We start from the raw sequence: 24,403 nt of genomic DNA, 5'->3' as shown, positions 1-24,403 counted from the left end.
AGATCATTCTGGGGAAGGTGGGCCCTGTACATGAAGGACAGGTTGCAGTTAAACTGCAGGGATACCAATCCCTGGGCAGTTGATTTGCTACAGCACTTCAGGAGGGTTTAAACTAGTTTGGTAGGGGGGTGGGAAGCAGAGCTACAGATCAGAGGAGAGGGTAGTCATTGAACAGGCAGAAATAGAATGCAGTGTCTGTCAGGAATGATACACAGTTAATAAAGCAAAGGGATGGGTTAAAAAGTGTGTCTATTTCAATGCAAGATGCGTCAGGAATAAGAGTGATGAACGTAGAGCATGGATCAGTACTTGGAACTACAATGTTGTGGCCATAACAGAGACATGGATTTCACAGGGACAGGATGGTTGCTGTTTAGGGTTTAGATCTTTTTAAAAAAAACGGTGGGTGGGGGGGGGGGGAGGAGAAGAAGAGTAAAAGAGGAGGGCAAGTAGCACTATTAATTAGAGAGTGCATCACAGCTGCAGGAAAATAGGTTGTTGAGGAGGGTTTGTCTACTGAGTCAGTATGAGTGGAAGTCAGTAACAGGAAAGGAGTTGTCCCTTTATTGGTTGTTTTCTATAGACCACTCAATAGCAGCAGAGAGATGGAAGATCAGATTGAACAGCAGATCTTGGAAAGGTGCAGATGTCACAGAGTTGTTGTTATCGGTGAGTTCAACTTCCCCAATGTTGACTGGAACCTCCTTAGTGCCGATGGTCTGGATGGAGCTGATTTTGTCAGGTGTCCAGGAAGGATTCCTGACTCAATATGTAAATAGATTGACCTGGGGGAGGTCATAGTGGATTTGATGCCAGGCCAGGTGTCAGGTCTCTCGGTGGGAGATCATCGACAACTCTGACCACAACTGCCTCACATTTACCATAGCCACGGAGGGGGATAGGAACAGGCATAATGGAAGGGTATTTAATTGGGGGACGGGAAATTATACAGACCGGAGTTGTTGAGTGTAAATTGGGAACATGGGAAATGCACAAATGTGGGGCTGTTTAAGGAGCACTTGTTGCAAGTGTTGGATAACTTTGTCCCACTGAGACAGGCAAGGAATGGGAAGGCGAAGGAGCCTTGGATGACCAGAGAAGAGGAGCTTCGTCAAAAACGAAGATTGAAGCAGCAAGGATCTGGCACAGCTTTAGAGGATTACAGGGTAGTTAGGAAAGAACTCAAAACAGACTGAGGAGAGTAGGATGGGGCACGATAAAGCCTTGGCGGGAAGGATTAGGGAAAACTCAAAGGCATTCTACACATACATGAGAATAATCAGAAAAAGGGTAGGGCCAATCAGGGATAGTGAAGGGAACTTGTGCCTGGAGTCTGAAGAGATAGGGGAGGCCCTAATGAGTTTTTTGCTAAGAACTCACCTGAGAGAGGGACCTTGTTGATCGTGAAAAAACGATGGACCAGAGTAATAGGCTTGAACAGATTGATATTAAGAAAGTGGATGTGCTGGAAATTCTGGGAAGCATCAAGGTAGGTAGGTTCCCAGGGCCGAATCAGATATACGCAAGGTTACTACAAGCAGCAAGAAATGACATTGCTGCACCTCTGACAATGATTTTCCCATCCTCACTCTCCACGGGAGTAGTAGTGGCTAATTGGAAGGAGGCGAATGCTGGTCCTGTTCTAGAAAGGGAATAGGGAAATCCCTGGGAATTACAGACCAATCAGTCTTATGTCTATGGTAAGCAAGGTACTGGAAAGGATGCTGGGAGATAGGATTTATGACTATTTGGAAGAACAGTTCCATTGTCATGCCTCAAACTTTATTTTGAGTTCTTTGAAGACGTGACAAGACATGTTGATGAACGTTAAGCAGTGGATATGGTTTATATGGATTTCAGTAAGGCATTTGATGCAGTTCCTGGTGGCTCACTCAAAGTTAGGAAGTATGATTTGCAGGGAAATTTGGCTATCTGGATACAGAATTGGCTGACCAAAAGATGACAGCAAACGGTAGTGGATGGAAAGTATACTGCCTGGAGGTCTGTGACCAGCGGGGCCCCACAGGGATTTGTTCTTGAGCCTCTGCTCTTTGTAGTTTTTATGAATGACTTGGATGAAGAAGTGGAAGGATGGGTTAATAAATTCACCAATGACACAAAGGTCTGTGGTGTTGTAGATAGTGTCAAGGGCTGTTGCAGACTACAAGACATTGACAGGATGCAGAGCTGGGCTGAGAAGTGGCAGATGGAGTTCAACCTGGATAATTGCAAATTGATTCATTTTGGAAGGTCTAATTTGAATGGAGAATACAGGGTTAAAGACAGGATTCTTGGCAGTGTGGAGAAACAGCAGGATCTTGGAGTCTACGTACATAGATCCCTCAAAGTTACCACCCAAATTGATAGTGTTTTTCAGAAGGCGTATGGGGTTTTGATTTTCATTAACAGGAGGATTGAATTTAAGAATCGCAAAGTTTTGCTGCAGCTCTATAAAACCCTGATTAAATCACACTTGGAATAGTGTGTCCAGTTCTGGTCACTTCATCATAAGGAGGATGTGGAAGCTGTAGAGACAATGCAAAGGAGATTTACCAGGATCTGCCTGGATCAGAGAGCTTATCTTATGAAGAGAGGTTAAGAGCTTTTCACACTGGACAGAAGAACAGAGATGACTTTTAAGGGGTGTACAAGGTAATGACAGGCATAGATAGATAGCCAGAGACTTTTCCCTAGGGCAGAAATTGTGGTCATAATTTTAAAGGTAATTGGAAGGTATGGGGGAGACATCAGAGGTAGGTTTTCTACACCAAAAGTTGAGGATGCGTGGAATGCACTGCCAGCGGTGGTAGTAGAGTCAGAGACATTAGGGATATTTAAGCGACTACTGGACAAGCACATGGACGGCAGTAAATTGAGGGGTATGTAAGTTAGGTTGATCTTAGTTTAAGATAGTGCTCGACACAATATTGTGGGCTGAAGGACCTGTACTGTGCTGTACTATTGTATGTTCTACTTCTGGTCTTCTGCTTCTTTCACTCATTTTGTCAATTTATGGATCTTGCCTCCTGACCCTTATTTTACATTTAACCAGAAGGGTTCTTGAGTCAGTGGTAGTGTCACTGCTTCAGTGCAGGAGGTCCAGGTTCAAGTCTGACCTGCTCTCGAGGTATATCGAGCCAAGACAGAGCCAAGACAGAGCCAAGACAGAGCCAAGACAGAGCCAAGACAGACTACACATTTAACATTTAGCCAGTGTTTGTATTTGCTGGTGACTTTCCCTGTTCTCCAATAATAGTGGTATTCCTCAAATTAACTGAGTTTTTTCAGGTCAGTTTTCATCTTAGATTTCCAACATCCAGGTTATTTCACGTTTATTTCAACCAGAGAGCTTAAAATAAAAATATTACTTTCCATAATCCACTGCTCCAACTTTATTAAAGTTTCTCACTAAAAAGGAGACACACTAAAGGTGGGATGGTTCAAATATGTATCACATTTCTCACAGACTTCTAAGTTTATCATACTCACTATCCTTATGCCTGTATCCTGTACGATAATTTTTACCTTCAGGATAGGAAAATGGATGTATTTAAGATAACTACCTTCTTTTCCTTTAGGCTCCCAATTCCAATAACAACTACTGAATACGTTGATGAGAAAAGTTAGGTCTTGTTAAAAGGAGCAATTTTCAGACTTATAAACCATAAGGCCTTGTGGCATTTCCACAATCCATGAAACATTTTCAGACAGTAAGTAAGAGTATTCCACTTGTCAGTGTCAGTAACCATAAGATGAGGATTTACACCTACTATATTATAGGGAATAGCCACTAAATTATGTCATCCCCAGACTTGAACTCTCAAATTCCTTCACCTTACTTATGTCCTTCTTTTAAGAATCTAGACAACATTTTAACCAATCTTATTTTACACATTAGACAAGCCTCCACTGTCCAAACATTATATTTGGTTGAATTTGCAACTCAAACATTCATTACTAGCTGAAGGTTCTCGTAACTAGTACGATCTCCTCTGCTGAATCAGTATCCAACACCTTCTCCTCCAAGTTGTGCATAATTCACAAAACTTTGCTATTCAGTTTAAAACATTATATAATGAGATTTTGAAATGCATCTAACATAGCTTAACCACATTTCTGGATTCTTCCATTTGTTATAGTTCCTCAATTCCTGTCATCTGTTCTAAGTACCAGAGATATCTCAACCCTCACACCTAGTTCTCATTTGCCTTTTGTACTGATGTTTTGATCTGCATCTTTGCAGTCTTACATTACTGCTACCATCAAATGCATCATTCTGTGTGTTACTACTGAATGTCCTACTTGAGCCATGAAAATTGCTGGGAGTGAATATTTTACAAGTTACTTTTTAAGGCTGAGATTTGTTCTGAAAGAATATACCTCACTAAAAATCTAACTCCAGTTAATAATAATTCAACACTTCATCAATGTCCAAGGATTTAAGACAAGTACTCAGTTATTTCAATCAACCTGTTCAGAGATGTTACAAGAGCCCTGAAGATGGATCTCCCCAGGCCAGGCCTCCTATTGTACCACTACTATTGTACCACAAAAGCCTTTCCACACCGCTTTCATTTTTTTAAAAAGCAAACTAAATCAGAGTTGCTATTACAGACCTCTGAAGCAGGTGGGACTCGAAGCTGGGCCTCCTGGCCCAGGAACACGGTCACCACCACTGCATCACAAGGTCCCTATGAACAAGGCAGTGTTGGAGTATCTGCCTGGCTGTCAACGGGATCTTTTTCATGAGGGGTGAACATAATAACCACTATGCTTCAGAAACATTGCAAGAGACCTTACAAATGTTTTTATAAGATCAACCTGTGACAGGTGGGACTTGCACCTGCGCCCTTCTGGTACAAAAGTAGGGACATTACCACTGCAGAAGTACCCAGGGCCCTTCTAGATTTTATATCTGAAAGTGCTATCCTACACTACTGAACAGCTGTTCCCCAAATTATCTGTGGCAATTTTCACCTAATAAATCACTGATGTTTCCAATTGTTCAGTTTACATGCAGAACTCGTTAAAAGGGTAATACAATAAATAACAAAGGTTCAGGTTCTTTAAATATCAGGCTTTTTCCCTTTCCTATTCTATATTCAGAAGTGCTCTTACACACCACTGAACAATTTTTTCCCTCATCATCAAAAGACCCCTTCTAGATAAGATGGTGCCACTTAAGAAAGGTGGTAAGGAAAAGCCAGGGAACTGTAGACCGGTGATCCGGACATAAGTGGTGGGCAAATTGTTGGAGGGAATCCTGAAGGTCAAGATTTACAAGTACTTGGAAAGGCAAGGACTGATTAGGGATAGTCAACATGGCTTTGTGTGGGAAAGCATGTCTCACTGACTCGATTGAGTTTTTTTGAAGTAGTAACGAAGATGGCAGAGCATTGGACGTGATCCATATGGACTTCAGTAAGGCGTTCGACAAGGTTCCTCATGGTAGACTAGTTAGCAAGGTTACATCAGAGAGAACTAGCTATATGGATACAGAATGACTTGGATGAGGGGATTGAAGGATGGGTCAGCAAGTTTGCAGACGACACAAAGGTTGGAGGTGTCGTTGACAGTATAGAGGGCTGTTGTAGGCTGCAGCGGGACATTGACAGGATGCAGAGATGGGCTGAGAGGTGGTAGATGGAGTTCAACCTGGATAAATGTGAGGTGATGCATTTTGGAAGGTCGAATTTGAAAGCTGAATACAGGATTAAGGATAGGATTCTTGGCAGTGTGGAGCAACAGAGGGATCTTGGGGTGCAGGTACATAGATCCCTTAAAATGGCTATCCAAGTGGACAGGGTTGTTAAGAAAGCATATGGTGTTTTGGCCTTCATTAACAGGGGGATTGAGTTTAAGAGTTGAGAGCTTGTTGCAGCTCTATAAAACTTTGGTTAGACCGCACTTGGATTACTGCGTCCAGTTCTGGACGTCCTATTATAGGAAAGATGTGGATGCTTTGGAGAGGGTTCAGAGGAAGTTTACCAGGATGCTGCCTGGAGTGGAGGGCTTATCTTATGAAGAGAGATTGACTGAGCTCAGACTGTTTTCATTGGAGAAAAGGAGGAGGAGAGGGGACCTAATTGAGGTATACAAGATAATGAGAGGCATAGATAGAGTTGATAGCTAGAGACTATTTCCCAGGGCAGAAATGGCTAACACGAGGGGTCATAGCTTTAAGCTGGTTAGAGGAAAGTATAGAGGGGATGTCAGAGGCGGGTTCTTTACACAGAGTTGAGAGTGCATGGAATACGTTGCCAGCAGCAGTTGTGGAAGCAAGGTCACTGGGGACATTTAAGAGACTGCTGGACATGCATATGGTCACAGAAATTTGAGGGTGCATACATGAGGATCAATGGTCAGCACAACATCGTGGGCTGAAGGGCCTGTTCTGTGCTGTACTGTTCTATGTTCTAGAACTGGTTCAAAAGGTAGAAGACGGAAGGTGGTGGTAAAAAGTTGCTTTTCAGACTGGAGACCTGTGACCAGTGCTGCGTCACAAGGATTGATGCTGGGTTCACTTTTTTGTTATGTAAATGGTTTTGATGTAAACAGAGGAAGTATAGTTAGTGAGTTTGCAGACGGCACCAAAATTGGAGGTGTAGTGGACAGAAAAGAAGGTTACCCCAGAGTACAACGGAATCTTGATTAGATGGGTCAATGGGCCGAGGAGTGACAGATGCAGTGTAATTTTGATAACTGCAAGGTGCTGCATTTTGGGAAGGCAAATCAGGGCAGCACTTATACATCTAATGGTAAGGTCCAGGGGAGTGCTGCTGAACAGAGACCTTGGAGTACAGGTTCATAGTTCCTTGAAAGTGGAGTCATAAGTAGATAGGATAGTGGTGTTTGTGTGCTTTCCTTTGCTGGTCAGAGAATTGAGTATAGGAGTTGGGAGGTCATGTTGCATCTGTACAGGTCATTGGTTGGAATATTGTGTGCAATTCTGGTCTCCATCCTATCAGGAGGATGTTATGAAACTTGAATGGGTTCAGAAAAGATTTACAAGGAAGTTGCCAGGGTTGGATGGCTTGAGGTATAGGGAGAAGCTGAATAGGCTGGGGCAGATTTCCCTAGTGTGTCAGAGGCGGAGGGGTGACCTTATAGAGGATTATAAAATTAAGAGGTGCATAGATAGGGTAAATAGACAAAGTCTTTTCCCTCATCCAGAACTCGAGGGCATAGGTTTCAGGCAAGAAGGCAAAAATTTAAAAGGGATCTAAGGGGCAACTTTTTCACGCAGACTGTGGTGCGTGTATGGAATGAGCTGCCAGCGGAAGTGGAGATTGGTACACAATTACAACATTTAAAAGACATCTGTATGGATTTATGAATAGGGAGGATTGAGGGGATATGGGCCAAGTGCTGGCAAATGGGACTAGATTATTTTAAGATATCGGGTTGGCACGGATGAGTTGGACTGAAGGGTCTGTTTCCATGCTATACATCTCTATGACTCTAATCATCACTTAACGACTTGCTACATTAAACATGGCTGACCACACCATCCTCCAAAACCTCTCCACAGCTGATGGAACTGTTCTCTTATGATTTTTGTTCTTATTTTCTCATAGCCAGAATATATTTGCAACAGCTTTTCTTTTCAAGCCTTGGTCCGCACTCATTTCTCATCTACACATTGCTCCATTGTGACATTATCTGAAAGTAGTGTTAATACTGACATATCTTTGATTCTTCCATTGCTACTAAATGATGAGGCTCATCCAACATTTGTAGAAATTACCTCCAAATTAACAGATGATTGAAGCCATCCCAGTTCCAAAAGCAGTTCCCATGCAATATCCTGAGACAATGCTATTTTAGTATCGTACTTGAACCAGATATGAACTGACAATTTATGGGTCAGTACAAACATTGTTAAATCATCTGGTTTGACCTGTCTCAGATAATCTGCTCCTGAATTCTTAATTTATTCCTGAATTCTTCAAACTCTATTCCAATGCATTCCTAGCTGGACTCCCATATTCTACCCTCTGTAAACTTGAGGTCATCCAAATGTGCTACACATGGTTTAGAGAGAATGAAGGCACATTCATATCATCCCTGATGGTTGACTTACATGGTTAAGTAATGTCTTGCTTCTGATTTCATGTTTTGAATCCTTCCCAGATATGACTCCTCCAAAACTGTTCTCCCCAGTTTTACAACCCTTAGATCTGTACACCGCTAATTCCAGCCACTTCAGCTTCAGATTTTAATGAATCCATTGTTGGTGGTGTGCCTTCAGTTTCCAAGGATGAAAGCTCTGGAATTCTCCATTCACCTCTTTGCCACACTTCCTTGCTTGGTCATCTGGCCTGATAACTCCTAATAGGCTGACATCATGGCTTGCTTTACAATGCTCCTGTAAAGCACCTTAGGATTTTTTTTTGATGGGACGTAGTCATCACAGGCAAGGTCTACATTTGTTACTCATCCCTAAATGCCCCTGAACTGGTGAACTCAACTATCCTCTAAAATGGTCTCAGCAGCAAATCACATCTGGAAAGATCAGCAAATTTCAATCCCTACAGGATATTAGGGAAGCAAATTAATGGAATTGAATTGAATTGATTTTATTGTCACGTGTACCAAGGCACAGTGAAAAGCTTTATCTTGCCAACAATACAGGCAGCTCACAGAATTAAATAGCATAATAGCAGCAAAAATAAAAACACAGGTAACAGGCTAATGCTAAGAGTTTGAGAGTCCGTTCAATATTCTAACAGTAGGACAGAAACTGTTTTGAAACCGACTGGTGCGTGTTCAGGCTTCTGTACCTTCCCCGATGTTAGAGGTTGTAGAAAAGCATTGCCAGGGTGGGATGGATCTTTGAGAATGCTGGCGGCCTTTCCTTACATCGGGCCTGGTAGGTGGATTCTATAGATGGGAGGTTGCCTTTGATTGTCTGGGCTGAGTTTACCACTCTCTGTAACCGGGCTAGTTTTTGTTTCAATCCTAACTTTTGAAATTGAATTCAAATTTCACAGTTTGTAATGGTAGGATTCACTCACATCCCTGGAGTTTCAGCCTGAGGGTCTGAATTATTCGTCTAGGGACAATACCACTATGCTACTACCTCCCATCATATGCTATGTTGATTACACTGCAGAAAGCCTTTTCCTATAATCTAAGATTATATAGCACCAAATACTATTACAAAAGATGCAACATACCTATTCCAGCTTGGCCAACTATCCATGAAAGCCGAATGAAAAGCATCACACCCCATATATTCAACATACATCGCACCTAGAATACAGATACATAATTAACTTCAAAGCTGAACTTTGGCTTACATAAACTTGGGAAGCAGCCTAGGAACATAGTAGGCAGATAAATTATAGCTGGATGTAGGTTTGCTCACTGAGCTGGAAGGTTCATTTTCAGACATTTCGTCACCATACTAGGCAACATCTTCAGTGAACTTCCGGACAAAGCACTGCTGATGTTTCCTGCTTTCTATTTATATGTTTGGGTTTCCTTTGGTTGGTGAAACCATTGCCTCTGGTAATGTCATTTCCTGTTCTCTTTCTCAGGGGTTGGTAAATGGGATCCAAGTCAATGTGTTTGTTGATAGAGTTCCAGTTGGAATGTCATGCTTCTAGGAATTCGCGTGCATGTCTGTTTGGCTTGTCTTGGGATGGACGGGTCATCCCAGTCGAAGTGGTGTCCTTCCTTATCTGTATGAACATCAACTAGCCACAAAACGACATGACCCTCTCTCACTTGTATCCTTACATACAGATAAGGAAGGATACCACTTCAACTGGGACAACACGTCCATCCAAGGACAAGCCAAACAGAGACATGTACGAGAATTCCTAGAAGCATGGCATTCCAACCAGAACTCTACCAACAAACACATTGACTTGGATTTCATTTACCAACCCCTGAGAAAGAACGGGAAGTGACATCACCACAGGAAATGACTTCACCAACCCAAAGAAACCCAAACATATAAATGGAAAGCAGGAAACACCAGTGCTTCGTCCATAGGCTCACTGAAGATGAAACTTCCCAAGTTTCACCTAGTATGGTGATGAAACGTCTAAACATGAACCTTCCAGCTCAGCGAGCAAACCTAGATCCAGAACCTCAACCTGAGCTACAAATCTCCTCAAAGCCCGCTAACACCTATGGGCACAATATGCTAAAACTGGCCCAAAAATGGGAAACTAATGTCATCCAACATAGTGCCACCCGCGAACAGCTGTACAGACTGCACGAATGTCTAAGGAAACAGGTACTACCTAAATGTCTTAAATGCAAACTTCCCCTTAACACCCCGCTAGCTAAATGTATAGCAGAGCAAAACAGCTACAGAATGCTTAGAGAAATGATTAATGATGCCCACAACGGACTAAATAAAACTGGGAAATTTCACCAAAAATATTTACTCGCTCATGCCACAGACCATGAATGGTCAGACAGTACAACAAGCCATAGATATTAGACAGCAACAAAATAATGATAAAAACTCGACCCTGCAGAAAGAAACTAGACAAAAACTTACACAAAACAACAGTGACAACAGAAGTATGGATTTAAAAACTTCTGACCAACCCTTACCAGACACTGAAAAAGCCGTCTTAGTAAGAGGTTTAAATTAGAATTTCCAGGATGGGGACAAGAAAGATTTCTTAGCAGCATTAGAAACACAAAGACAACCAACTCAGAAGAAACCCAGCAAACTATCAGACAGGTAGTTGCACCAACATTAAGCAGGAAAAAGGAAGGAAACAATACACAAGACTGGAAAGCACTAGAAACACTAAAAAAAGACATTATCCTACTTGCAGACAAAGGATGCTTGACAGTCACTTTAAATCAGACCCCATTGAAAATGTGAATGCACTACGTGCGGATACCAACACCTATCGACAAGTGGCAATAGACCCAACCCCACAACTAGAGAACCAAATCATAGCCCTACTCAAAACTTCAGAAATCTGGAGAAATAAGACCAACTTCCAAAAAGTGAAACCATTCTGATACAACAAACCACGCTTCTACGGTTACCCAAAATTCACAAACCAGGAGCCCCCCCCCTCAGACCCATACTCTTGTTACCTGGAACACCAACTTTTAACATTGGCCATGGAGCTACGCCAAAGACTAAAACACTTAGACTCACGCCACTCCATCCACTCCACGCAAGAATTCCTGAAGACCAAAGGCACCAAGGTAGAAGAGGATGAAATAATGGTCTCCTTTGACGTAACAGCCCTGTTCACATCTATCTACATCAACCTGGCCAAGGAAACACTGACTACACCATTAGAAGACCCATTAGAACACCAAAGACCACCAATGTCATCAGCAAGGACAGTATCATCAAGCTAGTGGACCTATGCCTTACCACCCACTTCAAATTCAACAACAAAAACCTACCAACAGTCAACTGAACACCCATGGGATCTCAGATATCAGTTCTTAGCAGAGACACGAACAAACAGCTCTGTCAACCATCCAACCCAACCTTTGGGCCTGCTATGTGGATGACACCTTTGTCATCCCTAAACATTTGAGGGAACCTTCAAGTCCATCAATCATACCCTCACTGGCATAAAGTTCACTAAAGACGACGAAAAAACAACGCACTGCCATTCCTAGATGTCACAGTAGAGCGAACCACCAACAGGGAACTTCAAACCAGCTTATACATGAAAACAATAAATAGGGACCACATATTGAACTACAAAAGCAATCATCCCAACATTCATAAATGAAGATGCGTTAGAACATTTCAATGAGCCACCACACTGCAGCACAAAGGAACTACGCAGAGCAGAAGAAAATCACCTATACAGTGTATTCAAAAAGAATGGCTACCCAATGAACACAGTCCGCCAATTTCTCAGCAACATGAAATAAGCAGACAAAACAGATCCACAAACCCTAGCCACTCTCCCCTACATCAAAGACATTTCAAAAATGACTGCCAGACTACTCCGACCTCTTGGCATCATGGTAGCCCACAAACCCACTAGCACACTAAAACAGCAGTTAATAAACTTGAAAGACCCTGTACAGACAGCAAGCAAAACTAATCTCATTTACAAAATACCAGGCAAGAATTTTAACACTACATTGGACAAACAGGCAGAAAACTAGCCACCAGGATACGTGAACATCAACTAGCCACAAAGCAACATGACCCACTCTCATCAGTATCCTTACTTACAGATAAGGAAGGATACCACTTCGACTGGGACAACACCTCCATCCTCAGACAAGCCAAATAGACACACGAGAATTCCTAGAAGCATGGCATTCCAACCAGAACTCTACCAACAAACACGTTGACCTAGATCCCATTTACCACCCCCTGAGAAAGAGAACAGGAAATTATGTCACTGCAGGAAACAACGTCACCCACCCAAGGAAACCCAAACATATAAATAGAAAGCAGGAAACACTAGTGCTTTGTCCAGAGGCTCACTGAAGATGTTACCTAATATGGTGACGAAATGTCTGAAAATGAACGTTCTAGCTCAGTGAGTAAACCTACATCCAGAACCTTAACCTGAGCTGCAAATCTTCTCAAAACTCACGAGGATAAATTCTACGTTCATTCAAAAACATTTGAAAATCATCTCTTTCCATACAGTAGCCACTTTGGACTTCCACTTGCATTTACAACTTTGCCAAAAATACACCATTTAATAAGACAAAAGGAAATATTGCACGCCACAGATTCAGCAGCATTTCCTTACCAGCACTCCTTTGATCCATCCAAATCTGATTAATTCATCCTTGTTTTCAGAAGGCTTTCCTCCTGTATCAACTGCACCATCACCATTAGCAACACCATCCACAGCACCAGGAACAGGTAAAATATCCTAAAATAAAAATCAATCAAGTATTTAAGTAAATATTTAATTCCATCAAAAATATGCCAAGATGACAGCTATGATCCCTTCTTGAAAGAGTACTAATACATGCAATGTATTCAGTATTTCAACTTGAAAAGTTTATTTTAAAAGAAATTGAATTACGCTACTATTCCCTGTACATTCATTTTATTTAAATGTCTTGAAAGTAATAATGGCCAAATGCATCACCCTAATTACTCAGACAGAATAAGATACTTGTTCAATAGATAAAGTGTGCAGGGACAAACAAAATTTTGGATGGGGGAGGGGGGTAAAAGAGAGGGAGGTGGAGGAGACAGCCAGGCAAGACAGCGAGAGATCATGCACAAGAGAGAATGCACGAGTACATGAGAGAGACAAAGAAATAAGTCAGCCCAGAATCCCAATCCCTGGAAAGAATAAGCGAACTCAGGGCTAACCTTAAAGTTCCCACCAAACTCCAATCTCTTCCTATTACTCCACCAATCTCCCGGGCAAATTTAAAAGGCTGAACCAGTGTGTGCAACCTTCGGATCACATCTGACTGAGATCAGCTTCCAACAATTATCCACACTATCACAAATACTATACACAAAACATTTTATTAACCAGCACGTTTGGGACCAGGAGTGTGCCAGTTAATCAAATATTCTGGTTGATCAACAGGTCCATATAATCAATGTAAAAACAGACTGAATAATAATGTAATGCAGAAAGTATACACATACTTTATTTGCAAAATAAAGTACAAATAATAATGCAACTTTGCCTGAAATAAAACTTACTGGTGGACAGTCTCTCAATTCCACCCTTAACTGACTACTCGGACATCGCAAAGATCATGATAATACTGTAAATTTCCAGTATTTGAGGTATATAATTTTTTTTCCAGTTTATCAAGATTGCTAGCACATACGGTCACACTTAAAAGAAAGGTTGCTATATTTCAAACTCTAACTTCATTCAACTCCATTAAGGTGTCAAATTACCTGCAACTGAAACCCTCATTGATGCCTTTACTACATCCAGACTGGACTATTTCAACACACTCCCCTGGTGAACTTCCCATATTTCACCTTCCAGATTCTTAAAAACTTGTCCAAACACCCCTGGCCATATGCTTACACCAAATCTTATGTTCAGATTGCTTGAGATTACGGAAATACATGGGTCTGACTGAAGCAATATGGCAATTATAAACTTATCATCCATGCTTTCAAACCACTTATTGCTAATCTCTTCCAAAACAACAGCCCTGCAATTCTAGCTGAATGCACCATTCTCCATTTTAATTTGCTCCATCACTGATGGCCAAGTTTTCAGCTGGTTAGGTCAAAATTTCAACTTCTCAACTACACCTTTTTCCTCAGAGGCTCTGCTTAAAACCTCCCTTTCCATTCAAGCCTTTGCTCATCCGTTCCAATATTGCTCCGATTCCTCAATTTCAACTTTGTTGGGAGCCTTCCTGTAGTGCAACATATTATATTGTTGATACCATTTAAGAGCAAGTTTCCTTGATCACATATTTGACATTTAAAATTGAAGTTTAGTCTTAATCTGGAAAACAAGCTCTGAAAGCAACCACAATATTAGTTTACTGAAGGAACTTCCTGGGACTCTGCCTAAAGCAAGTATCTTCAGCCAGCTTCAATTTACAAAAGATACGAAGCTAGAAAGTGTTTAAGAGAAATAAATTAGGAAATTGCAGACCCACCAGAACAGACTTTATAGAACGGAATGGTCTTTATTATCACATGCACATGAATAAGTGCAGTGAAAAGTGTGCAATGTCTCTTCTAGGCACCACCTTAGGTACAGATACTTGTAAGTGTTGTACCAGAATTGAAATAGCAAGAAAGAAGACTAGCATGGGAATACAATGTTTAAGAAGTCCAAAATGAGAATAAAAAGTATCTTTATAGACCTCATGTTATAGGCCTTTTCCACAGAATCCTTGCCCATCTGGCTTCAGAACATAAGGCTATGCTGACTCTGTCCAGGATTCGTCCCTCTGGCCGACCTGTGCTCGCACTGCTCCCGCCCTGGCTGCGAGTTGCAGCCTGGACTCAGCACTGCTCCCACTCCAGCCATGACTCGCTTCCAGTACTCATGCTGCTCCTGGGTCTGAGCCCACGCTTGATCTACACCCGTTCTTGGCTGCGACTTACCTCCAGGACTCTACATGCGCTTGCTTTGCTCCCGCTTTGATGGAGACTTGCCTCCCAGGTCAGCCTTGGTCTGCTCTTGCTCAGAGATTCGGCCATGACTCATCCCACGTTGACCCTCTGTTTCATCTTCTGCACAGAGGGTCTTGAACGTGCTTCTCCATTCCCTCCAGCTAGGATACTTGTAAAATTTAAAAGTTGGGGGTGGGGAAGAAAAACTGCAGCAAGATGAAAAAGAAGAAAATAAGGAAAAAGGAACTGGCGAGCAGAGGAGCTCCAGCAGGAGAGTCTTACTCCCCCGCCATCTTAACCAGAGGTCTATCTTTTTAGATAATCTGTTCGTAGGATGTGGGTACTCAGTTTACATTCTGAACTACTCTTGAGGATGTGGTAAAGAAACACTGCAGCTTGTGACGTAGGGACGTCCATATTATTGTTAGAGAAGGCCATCCAGGACTTTGATCCATTTCCTCAAGGTTGGGATGGTATGTGGCTTTGATGGGAAATTTACTGGAATCTGCAGTGTGACACAGCAATTTGATAAACATGAACTGATCAATATGAAACAAAAACAGAAATTGCTGGAAAAGCTCAGCAGGTCTGGCAGCATTTGTGAAGAGAAATGACAATCAGCATTTCAGTTCTGGCGACCCTTAACTGATTGATATGGGTTAGTATAGTGCAACATCACAGTCATTCAAAAGTAAATCAACAGTCCAATGAGAATGCATTAATAGGTGGCAATCTATTAGCTTAGGTAGTGTTGTGGTAGGAACTAGGGGGCAATAACTTGGGATAAGAGATTGTGATTTTAAAAAAGCAGATCCCATTTCTGTAGTGTAGTGGTGATCATGTTTGCTTTACATGCAAAAAGAAGCTGGTTTGAAACAGCATGCCTGCCTTATAAAGGAGTCTTGTGGCCCAATGGCAGTAGATCCCTGACCAGGAGGCCTGGATTCAAGTCTCATCTGTTCCAGAGATATGTAATGTTATCTGAACAGGTGGATTAGAAAAATCCATTCATTAAAAAACAGACCCCTCCAACTCAGTTTTGCTTTAGTCCCTTCTCACTGTCCTTATCCCCAACCATCTTTATGATTGGCATTACTCATAACACACTGTTTGTAAATATTCAACTGGTTATACAGGTGATTTTAATTGATGGTGGATAGTAGTTTATTAAAAAGTTTTTAAAATGTCACCGTGATTTCAGTGATGGCAAGGTCACTCAATTCCTTGAGGTAACCCCTCTGGGTTGTCAATTTTAAAAAAAGCAGACTCCCCCTCCACTTTGATTAAAGCCCCTTCTTCCTCCATGTACCACCCTTATCCCCCAACTTCACTTTTGATGTTTTACATTGCCCATAATGAGCTTTGCTTGGAAATATGTAATTAGTAACAGGTGTTTCGTGGTGGGGAAAATATATATTTTCAAAAAGCAAAAATGGGCATGGTAGTTTAGTGGTGGGAACGTTACTCAATTGTGGCTAATAGCACCTCTGGGTGTGTAACAAAAAGACAGTGACTCGGTGGTGACAAAAAGGTGTGTGGTAACACTTCCAGATATTAGAAAAGGTAAAGCAGACCCTTAGAGGGCTGTGTGAAGTGGTAGTGCCCATACCTGAGCCAGGAGACCTGGGTTCAAGGCCAATCCGTTGGAGAGGTGTGTAATGTCACCTCTAACAGGTTGATTAGAAAATACAAAGCAGATTCCTACAAGTCCAGGCAGACAGCTGTGGAGAAAGAGTCCTAGCAGCCGATTGCCTGCCCCCCTTCTGCAGTTATGTTCATATCTAAGTGCCACTGGACAGGAAGAACACTGATCCATCAAAACCCTCCATGCCTTTAGAGGGGTGGGCACTGCAAGGGATACATTACGGTATTTTGCCATCCAGGTCCATTTTGATTTAGCCCCTTCACACTCTCGCTCCCTCCCCCCTGTGATTTAGTCGCTTTCTGCTCTCCATACTCCTTAATCATTGATGTTTTGTACTGCACACACTGGTGATTTACTAGGGGTGATTAATGTTAAAACAAAAGTCACAATGATTTGGAGGGAGGAAAGCTGTTTGGGTATGTGAAATAACACTACCAGATATACAAGAAACAATAATACAGACCATCCTCACACCAAAGGTTTGTGGTACAGTAGTAGTCCCCTTAATTCTACTCCAGAGGTGCATTAGGACATATCTGAACAGGGTGATTAGGTGAAAATGAAAAAAGACAGACCTGTGTTATACAGTCGTGGCTAAGTGTTGGGATACTGCATTAATTGGGGTCTCCCTGCTTTCAGAAGGATGTTATGAAGCTTGAAAGGGTTCAGAAAAGATTTACAAGGATGTTGCCAGGATTGGAGGGTTTGCGCTATAGGGGGAGGCTGAATAGACTGCGGCGATTTTCCAAGTGTCAGAGGTTGAAGGGTGATCTTAGATATGGTTATAAAGGGGCATGGATACAACAAAAAGACAAGGTCTTTCCTCCAGGGTGAGGGGAATCCAAAACTAGAAACTGCATAGGCTTACGGTGAGGGGGGGGGGGGATTTAAAAGGGACCAAATGGGCAACTCTTTCATAAGAGGGTGGAGAGAGTATGGTATAAGCTGTCAGAGGAAATGGTGGAAGCGGACACAATTACATCATTTAAAAGGCAGCTGCATAAGACTTGGTACAGCTGCATAAGACTTTGTTTCGGCCACATTTGGAATACTGTGTACAGTTCTGGTCCCCACATTACCAAAAGGATGTGGAGGCTTTGGAGAGGGTGCAGAGGGAGTTCACCAGGAGGTATGGAGGGCACGAGCTATGAAGAGAGATTGAGTAGATTAGGATTATTTTGACTGGGAAAAAAAAAAGAGGTTGAGGAGGGGGGACAAGGCCTACAAAATAATGAGAGGTGTAGACAGGGTGGATAGCAAGAACCTTTTTTCCCCCAGGAGTAGAGGACTCAATTACTAGGGGTCAAGATTTCAAAGTGAGAGGGGAAATGTTTAGGGGAGATATGCAAGGAAAGTTCTTCACGCAGAGGGTAGTGGCTGCCTGGAACACACTGCTAGCAGTAGTGGTAGAGGCAGGTACCATAGCATCATTTAAGATGTATTTACACAGATACATGAAGGGGCAGGGAGCAAAGGGATACAGGCAGCAGGTTTAGATAGAGAATCTAGATCGGTGCAGGTCTGGAGGGCCGAAGAGCCTGTTCCTGTGCTGTAATGTTCTTTGTAAATGAATAGTAAGGATTTTGGACCAAATGCTGGCAAATGGGAAGTGATTTATTTAAGATATCTGGTCAGCATAGTGGTTGTTACCTTACATCTAGGCCAGGAGACCTGGGTTCAAGACCCCCGTAACAACATTTTGGAACATGTGGAGTAGAAAACAGAAAATAGACCCACACCCACTCCAATTCCATTGGATTTAGCCCCTTAACTCACTTTTGATAGCTTGTATTGCCCATAATGGGCTTTGCATTTAAGTATCCAATTGGCTGCCCAGTATTTTGCTGGTGGTGATTAACAGTGAAACATCATAGTGATTTGGGTGGGAAAGCTTCCAATGACTTCTGTCCCCGAGCCCCCCTTCCTTTAGGTTGAGAAGTAAGGATCAGACAGGGCTCTAGAGGGTTATGCGGTAGTCAGGAAGGAGCTGAAGAATGGACTTAGGGGAACTAGAAGGGGACATGAAAAAGCCTTGGCCGGTCAGATTAAGGAAATCTCCAAGGCTTTCTACACTTGTGTGAGGAACAAGAGGATGGCCAGTGTGAGGACAGGGCTAATCAGGGACAGTGGAGGGAACCTGTACCTGGAGTCAGAGGTGGTAGGGGAGATTCTTAATGAAACTTTGCTTCAGTTTTCATTACTGCGAGGGACCTTCACATTTCTGAAGACAGCATGAAACAGGCTGATATGCTCAAATAGGTTGAGGTTAAGGAGGAGAATGTGCTGGAAGTTTTGAAAAACATGTGATAGACAAATCCCCTGGGCTAGACGGGATATACCCAAAGTTATTGTGAGAAGCAAGGGATGTGTTTGTGCAGCCTTTGGTGATCATCTTTGCATCCTCGCTGTCAACTGGAGTACTGCCAGGTGATTGAAGGGTGGCAAACGTTATTCCCTTGTTCAAGGAAATAGGGATAACCCTGGGAATTATAGACTAGTCAGTCTTACATCAGGAACAGGCAAATTATTGGAGACGATTATGAGAGACAGGATTTATGATTATTTGGAAAACCATACTTTGATTAGAGATAGTCAGCATGACTTTGAGAGGGGCAGCTCAAGCCTCACAAGCCTTACTGAATTATTTGAGGATGTGACAAAACACTGATGAAGGTAGAGCAGTGGATCTGGTGTATATGGATTTTAGCAAGACGCTATAAGCTCCTCCATAGTTGCCTCATTCAGAAAGTAAGGAGACAATGGGATACAGGGAAATTTGGCTGTCTGGACATAGAATTGGCTAGCCCATAGAAGACAGAGGGAGGTAGCAGATGGAAAGTATTCATCCTGGACCTCAGTGACCAATGGCGTATGGCAGGAATCTGTCTGGGATCTCTGCTCTTTGTGATTTTTATAAATGACTTGGATGTGGAAGTGGAAGGGCGGGTTAGTTAGTATGTTTACCGATGATACGAAGGTTAGTGGAGTTGTGAATAGGGTGGACAACTGTTGTAGATTCAACAGGACATTGACAGGATGCAGATCTGGGCTGAGAAGTGGCAAATGGAGTACAAACTGGAAAAATGTGAAGCGATTCATTTTGGAAGGTCGAATTTGCATGGGGAATACAGCATTAGAGGCAGGATTCTAGAGGAACAGAGGGATCCTGTGGTCCATGTACATAGATTCCTCAAAGCTGTCACCCAAGTTGATAGGGTTGTTAAGAAGGCATATGGTGTGTTGACTTTCATTAGCAGGGGGGTTGAGTTTAAGAGCTGTGAGGATAAGCTGCAGATCCATAAAGCCCTGAAATGGTCACCTAATTATCAGAAGGAGATGGAAGCTTTAGTGAGGGTGCCAAAATTTACCAGGATGCTGCCTGGACTGGAAGATATGTCTTAAGAAAGGTTGAGGGAGCTAGGGATTTTCTCATTAGAGTGATGATACGTGACTTGATAGAGGTGTACAAGATGATGAGACAGATTGAGTGGATAACCAGAGACTTTTACCCAGAGTGGAAATGGCTACCAAGAGGGGGCATCATTTTCAGGTGATTAGAGGAAGGTTTTGGGGAGATGTCAAAGGTAGGTTCTTTACACTGTGGTAGGTGCATCAAATGCACTGCCAACAATCATAGTAGAGTCAGATACATTAGGGCTGGAAATGTGTTGCTGGAAAAGCACAGGTCAGGCAGCATCCAGGGAACAGGAGAATCGACGTTTCGGGCATAAGCCCTTCTTCAGGATTCCTGAAGAAGGGCTTATGCCCGAAACGTCGATTCTCCTGTTCCCTGGATGCTGCCTGACCTGCTGCGCTTTTCCAGCAACACATTTCCAGCTCTGATCTCCAGCAGCTGCAGACCTCACTTTCTCCTCAGATACATTAGGGACATTTAAACAACTCTTGGATAGGCACATGGATAATAGTAAAATTTAGGTATGTAGGTTAGCTTGACATTAGAGTAGGATAAAAGATCGGCACAATATTGAGGACCGAAGATCCTGTACTGTTCCATGTTCTATGTTGCTAATTCACTTGACACAATATACCTTGGGAATCTCCTCCATTGAAAAATCAATATAGAACTGGAAAAAGTTACCAACCTCAGTGTTGAGTTAAGTCAGCAAAGCCAACTCAACTTCAACAAACTTGTATTAGAGTTTAACATCAAGTCCAGCGATGCTAATTGCAGGGGGAGGGGGGTGGTCCTATTTCATGCAGAGTCAACGGCAGAGCTACATTCCACAAAGATTGCTACTTCAACCCTGCCATCTGTCAAGGTATGATTTTTTTTTCTTTAAGGAAAATCATCACTCACTCCATATTGAAGTTCTATTCAATCAACAATAAAGTTATCATGGCGGTGTTCAAAGAAATCCACAAATATTTAATGGATAAGAAGCCAGATTTAGATTCTGGGAAACATGGCAAAGGAGATTGATGAAATCAACAAATTCCAAAAGCAGGCAGCTATGAAGTATGCAAGAGAAATATCGTCACAGAAAGACGAAAGATCCAATCAATTTCTTTATTAGGATTAATTAATGATGCCAAATGGCATGTGCCATTGAAAGTTGGCAGAATAAGTGTAGAGTTTTCCATATTACTTAGTATCATAATTGAAAGAACAAACCCAATTGCTGAAGGGTCCCAGCAGAACACTTATAGAAAGATAAGGGAATTATAAATCAAAGCTATTATACCATGTCTCCAAACACACATGTATAGCTAGAGACCACTAATAAGGCATTCCAGCTCAGGAAGACCTTAAAACTTATCTACTTCTGAAATAAATCTAAAATGCAAGGATACTCTAGCTTCTGAGGTTGGGTCACTGGACCCAAAACATTAACACTGATTTCTCTTCAGATGCTGCCAGACGTGCTATCAGTAATTTCTGTTTTTGTCTGATTCCCAGCATTTGCAGTTATTTCTGTTTTTATTTAGTATTTAATTCACCGCCACATCTCTTTCAGGCATGCTCACCTTAAAGTTTTGCTCCTCTGATAGGATTTCCATTCCAATCTTTTTCCTCGTCCACCATAATTAATTTCACTGCTGCTCCCAGTGTTTGACAAGGCATTTGCTAAACCTCATTTCCACAGCTACATGACGTTCCTCAGTAAATGCCTCCAGCTGAGAGACACTCCACGTGGATTTCAACTCAAGTTTCACCCTTCATGTTTTGAATTTACCCTAGATCATATACATCACTAATGTTTAACATTCCACACAGGTGGCTCTCACCGCATCCCGAGATGTGCACTGAGTGCCATGTGTCGTTATATGCACACACTACCTCTCTCCAACTGCACTAACTCACGCTGCTCAGAGCTGTACTGCTTCCCAATTCCACTTCATTTGACGTACTAACAAGAAACTTTTCTCTTATCCTTTCAGGCATCAAGGCAAACAAGATGCAACAACTCATACCACTGCCCTCCTGAATCTTCCTCCCCTCTGACTCCATGCACCCCTCCTAACCCTTTGTCATGTATTCACTATCCCTATTGATCTTTCACTCTCCAATGCTGAAGATTTTATACTCAGCAAAGGTGAATGCTATCCCTGCGCTCCCACCTTACTGAATTTCAGGCACGACATGACATTGAACACTCCTTCCATTGCCTTTGGAGAAGAGAAAAAACAAATGGACAGTCCTCTCCCCATTCCCAACTCCTTCACCCACCTCCAACAATCGACCTTCACTTGGAATCCTTCCTCTGGCCTTTTATATGCACTCAACCAGTTCATTCAAAACAGTTGACATGATACTGGCCACTTCAATTTCTCTGCCCTAGTCATTCATGCCAACCTGTCCATTTTGTGCTCTCAGATCCAGCCCTGACTTTGTCCTTAAGGCTGCTAATTAGTATGGCATTGTCACCTGGCAGAATGGTCTCTCCATGGAAGAGGATGTGTATCAGCTCTCCAATAACCCTTCCTTTCTCCTCTGGACCATGACCCCACCATGCAACATCAGGCCATTGTGTTCACTATGGTCACCAGCCTCATTTCATCTCATGATCTCCTTCCCCACTTCCCACCCACAACAATAAAAGGCAAGTTAAATGATGTTTGTTAATATTGGTAAAAGATCAGAACACTTTGTTGGAGCTCTGCTTCAAAACAGTACCATGGGCTCTTTAGATTAGATTAGATTACATTACAGTGTGGAAACAGGCCCTTCGGCCCAACAAGTCCACACCGACCTGCCGAAGCGTAACCCACCCATACCCCTACATTTACCCCTTACCTAACACCACGGACAATTTAGCATGGCCAATTCACCTGACCTGCACATCTTTGGACTGTGGGAGAAAACCGGAGCACCTGGAGGAAACCCACGCTGATACAGGAGAACGTGCAAACTCCACACAGTCAGTCGCCTGAGGCAGGAATTGAACCTGGGTCTCTGGCGCTGTGAGGCAACAGTGCTAACCACTGTGCCACCATCTCCGCTTGAGGGGTTTTGGCTTAATGAAATATCTGAAAGACGGCATCACTGCCAGCACAGCACTGGGAATCTAGAATTATCTGGAATAGGGTGCGAAAACAGAAAGAAAGATTCGTCACTCAAGAGGCTAGAGTGAGCCAGAACCCAAAGCAACATGCCACCAGACGACAGCGTGAGGCTCCAAGGTCAAACGGTAGAAACAGCATCCCCCTTCGAGGCAGCATCCCATTATCCTGGAGGCAAATACTCAGCTAAAAGTGTGTTGCTGGAAAAGCGCAGCAGGTCAGGCAGCATCCAGGGAGCAGGAGGATCGACGTTTCGGGCATGAGCCCTTCTTCAGGAAACCTGCTGCGCTTTTCCAGCAACACATTCTCCAGCTCGGACCTCCAGCATCTGCAGCCCTCACTTTCTCCACCGGTGCAAAGGTACAACCTGCCCTCACCCTCTTGAGGTCTTCATGAAGGTCTGCTAGGCTGGGCCTGTTGACCTTGACGCCACTGAGGCTGCCGGTGTTGCGGTAGAAGTCGATTCTGGGCACCCTGTCCACGGTGTTGTGGCCAAAGGTCTTCAGGTAGGAGCTGCTGAAGCTGTCGGACGAGTGGCAGAGGCCGTCGGCCCGGAGGGAATCTCCCCGGTTCTGCAGCGTCGCCTCGAAGCGTTGGAACTGGCCGACGCCATCCTCGCCCCCCGCCGGCGGAGGCGGCTCGTACTCGGGCGGTTCATCCACCAGCCTCACGTGGAAGCGGTTACAGGGGGCCCCGGCCCCGGCCCCGGCCCCGGCCTCGCCGCCGAAGCTCAGGCTGAAGTCTCTATCCATCGTCTCCTTTCCCCAGCACCAGGGCCCGGCCGCTGCAAGATGGCGCGGGAGCCCGGCGTCGCCCTTGGCAACCGCCCTCAGTCCGTCCCACGGCCGGAGAGAGCTTTCCGGACCAGCCCACCACCACCCAGCTCCACTCTCCCTCGGTGACAGTGTGATCACCACTGCCTGTTATAACACTCCCGTCCCCCCCCTCCCTCACAAACACGGCCGCCCCCGCCCACTCTGCACCGCCGCCAACGGGCAATCAGCCCCACGCGCGCCTTCCCGCTTCTTTTATAGGACCGGCCCACGACTGCGCATGCGCGTCTCTCTGCGACATCTTATTGGCTGAGCACTTTGCGCAGCCGCAGAATGTGTTTGCCTATCCATTCCCATTGCCTGTGTGTTCATGTGCTATACTTGGAACCCTTACATTTGCACCCATTACATTGCCATGAACAATAC

At 43.4% G+C, this 24,403-nt stretch overlaps 1 protein-coding gene across 1 annotated transcript in view; it reads right to left on the bottom strand.

Annotated features, from left to right (window-relative positions):
- LOC122542462 (solute carrier family 12 member 1) overlaps positions 1–24,100 on the bottom strand; it is a 135,825-nt gene extending 111,725 nt beyond the window's left edge. The window contains exons 1-3 of the mRNA XM_043680182.2: positions 23,582–24,100; positions 12,723–12,848; positions 9,180–9,255 (exon numbers count right to left, since the gene is read on the bottom strand). Coding sequence (XP_043536117.2) covers positions 9,180–9,255; positions 12,723–12,848; positions 23,582–23,956 — 577 coding nt within the window. The 5' untranslated portion in view covers positions 23,957–24,100. The remainder of the gene's footprint in view (positions 1–9,179; positions 9,256–12,722; positions 12,849–23,581) is intronic.
- Between the last annotated feature and the right edge of the window lie 303 nt (positions 24,101–24,403).

The sequence above is a fragment of the Chiloscyllium plagiosum genome, unplaced genomic scaffold, assembly GCF_037043375.1.
Source record: "Chiloscyllium plagiosum isolate Xiang-an unplaced genomic scaffold, Cpla_swu_hap1 HiC_scaffold_42, whole genome shotgun sequence".
Classification (NCBI taxonomy): Eukaryota; Metazoa; Chordata; class Chondrichthyes; order Orectolobiformes; family Hemiscylliidae; genus Chiloscyllium; species Chiloscyllium plagiosum.
The sequence above is the reverse complement of the archived record's forward strand: the minus strand, read 5'-3'. Positions and strand labels throughout refer to the sequence as shown.